Source organism: Eupeodes corollae, chromosome 3 (assembly GCF_945859685.1).
Source record: "Eupeodes corollae chromosome 3, idEupCoro1.1, whole genome shotgun sequence".
Classification (NCBI taxonomy): Eukaryota; Metazoa; Arthropoda; class Insecta; order Diptera; family Syrphidae; genus Eupeodes; species Eupeodes corollae.
In genome coordinates, this window is record NC_079149.1 from 134,076,228 (window position 1) to 134,078,706 (window position 2,479).

General features: G+C 32.8%; 1 protein-coding gene across 1 annotated transcript; it reads left to right on the top strand.

The window, feature by feature from the left end:
- Nucleotides 1–496: 496 nt before the first annotated feature.
- LOC129950823 (fork head domain transcription factor slp1-like) lies at nucleotides 497–1,345 on the top strand. Its single transcript, XM_056062742.1, has one exon. It carries the CDS (start codon nucleotides 545–547, stop codon nucleotides 1,343–1,345), a length of 801 nt encoding a protein of 266 aa, XP_055918717.1. The 5' UTR covers nucleotides 497–544.
- The last annotated feature ends 1,134 nt before the right edge of the window (nucleotides 1,346–2,479 follow it).

Here is a 2,479-nt window from a genome sequence, read left to right on the forward strand (position 1 = left end):
CTTTCAACTTGCTTTAACTAAAATAAATCTCGTCAAATACCAAAAAAAGCCTATGAATTGAGATTCTTCATTTACTAACGCTAAGAATTATTTAGAGACACATTTTTACTATCATACAAAAACAAGAGCATGAAAGGAAAGACAAGTAATGAAGTCACAATTTTCGTCAGGATTTAAGCTCTCTTTATAAATATTCATTCCAAATTATTTTCAGGAAACTGATAATTTTCTTATCCAAGGATTCAACTCACTTAACAACAAATTGCCTTAAGTAAAATCTAGATAATTGCGTTAATACAGATCGCTCTAGAAAGTACTTCTAATTATTTTTTTTATATCAAGGTCGAGTCATATTAAGCTTTAGACAAAATGAGAACTGGCAACTGGTTTGATGGTCAGATAATTATGTTGCTTAAGAGAATATATCCGCATGAATACTTATTCCAATCTGGACTGATATCTTATCCAGAAGTCCTCAGATCAGGGATTTTTCAAAGCCATCTGATACATATTCGTTCTGGCATAAGTAAGAAGCTTATTCTTGATGGTGTATAAAATAGATGGTATTTTATTAAGCCCTATCAGTTCTCGTTTGAGATTTTTAAGAAAACATTTAAGAATTATGGCTCCGATTTTTGAATCAAAATTTTCAATCAGATCAATTCTATCAGATGCATCCAGTACTGGAAGCAATAGTGATGAAGAAAACAACAGTACTAGCAATCAGTCAAGTAAACAAAATTCCAGCAACGAAGAACTTCAAACATCATCATCGAGCAGTAATGAAGACTCCGATCAACGTCCACCATATACATACAGTGCTCTAATTGTCATGGCCATCCGGAGTAGTCCCAAGAGGCTTCTTACCCTGAATGAGATTTGCTCCTGGATTGCTGACAATTTCCCGTACTATCAGAACAAAAGGAACACTTGGCAGAATTCTATTCGTCATAATTTGAGTATCAACCAATGCTTTCGCAGAGTTCCAAGACCTCTTGACGATCCAGGAAGGGGACACTATTGGACTATAGATCCATCGGCTGAGGATGTGACCATAGGTGAAACTACCGGACGACTTCGGAGAAAGGATTCAATGGCACCGAACCAGTATTCATCGTATCAATACCACCATCATCATTACCATTCAAATCACCAACAAGCTCCAGCATCAAACTACGCCATCTACTTCCCAACTCCAGAACAAATTATTGCCATGCAACATCAAAATGCAATGCATGATCAACAGTTATGGAATAGTTATCATAACATCTACCAGGGACAACATCAACTCTTCCAAGGCGGACATCATCATCATCAGTACTTGCAAGATAAATCAATGCATTGAAACTTCATTTTTAACAGTGATATAAAAAAAATAATATTTTAAGATAAGAATTTAACAGTGACTAAGAATACATTTTTTAAAATATAATTTTTTACTTAAAATAAACTAAATAGTGAAATATTTTTCAAAAAACTTTCTTTTAATTTTGTAAAAAGTATTGATTTCTCTTGTATTAGTTAAATAAATTTGATGATGTGCTAAATTTCTAAAATGTGTAATTTTGTACTTTTTCACTTTTTACTGAAATATTTTAGCAACGTAAAATTCATTTGAGATGTTTTTTGACAGATGTCAAATAGCTTCTTTTTTAATTTCGTTATTAAAGCATAGCTGTCATATTTTGGTTTAAATTTTTGTAAGCTTCAGAAGATGAAAACGGCCATCAATTACAAACTTAAAGTCATTTAACATTGTGTTGCTCTTGTTAGATTAAAAAGGAGTTAGACTGTCAAAAAATTTTAATCTGCAAAAATTTAATTTAAAATATAAAACAAATCAAATAATTTAAACCAATAGAACATGAAAGAGGAAAATTTTGAGATTAAAACAAAAGTTTCACGTCAAAGCCAAAGAGCAAATATAAATAATTCATTCTAAAGGTACGTTTACATTTCATTCGAAATAAAGCTGTCAAAACGTGCTTCTAATGTAAGCCTTCCAGAAAACTATTACTACACTCAAACTTCAAATGCAAACATATTATGTCTGTCAAAAGAATTATGAGAATAAAATGACCGCCCATAAATATATCAAGTCAAACATCCGTGCCTCGTAACCAAAAATGTTTATGGTAATACATTACATGTGCAAATATCTGCGATATACGATATTTCTTATATGAATGTTACCATCTATAGTTTGATGTCAACTACAACGAGTTGCAAATTTACGACCCCGGGCACAAAGTTATGACCACATAACTCCTACCAGGACAATGATGAGGACGAGGATGAGGACGACACGTTATAACGTCCATCTTCAACGTTCCTAGTTCTCCTTCATGTCGTTCGTCGCGTTAAGATCCCGTTACAAAAATTAACATATCAGCTTTTCGTTTCATTGCTCCTCCGCGCATAAAACTAACCTATTCGAATAGACTCATAAGGATAAATAATTTATGCACCACCCCCACAT

Excerpts from the sequence above, each read along its gene's own strand:
- LOC129950823 (XM_056062742.1), top strand. The coding sequence starts at position 545 with ATGGTGTATAAAATAGATGGTATTTTATTAAGCCCTATCAGTTCTCGT.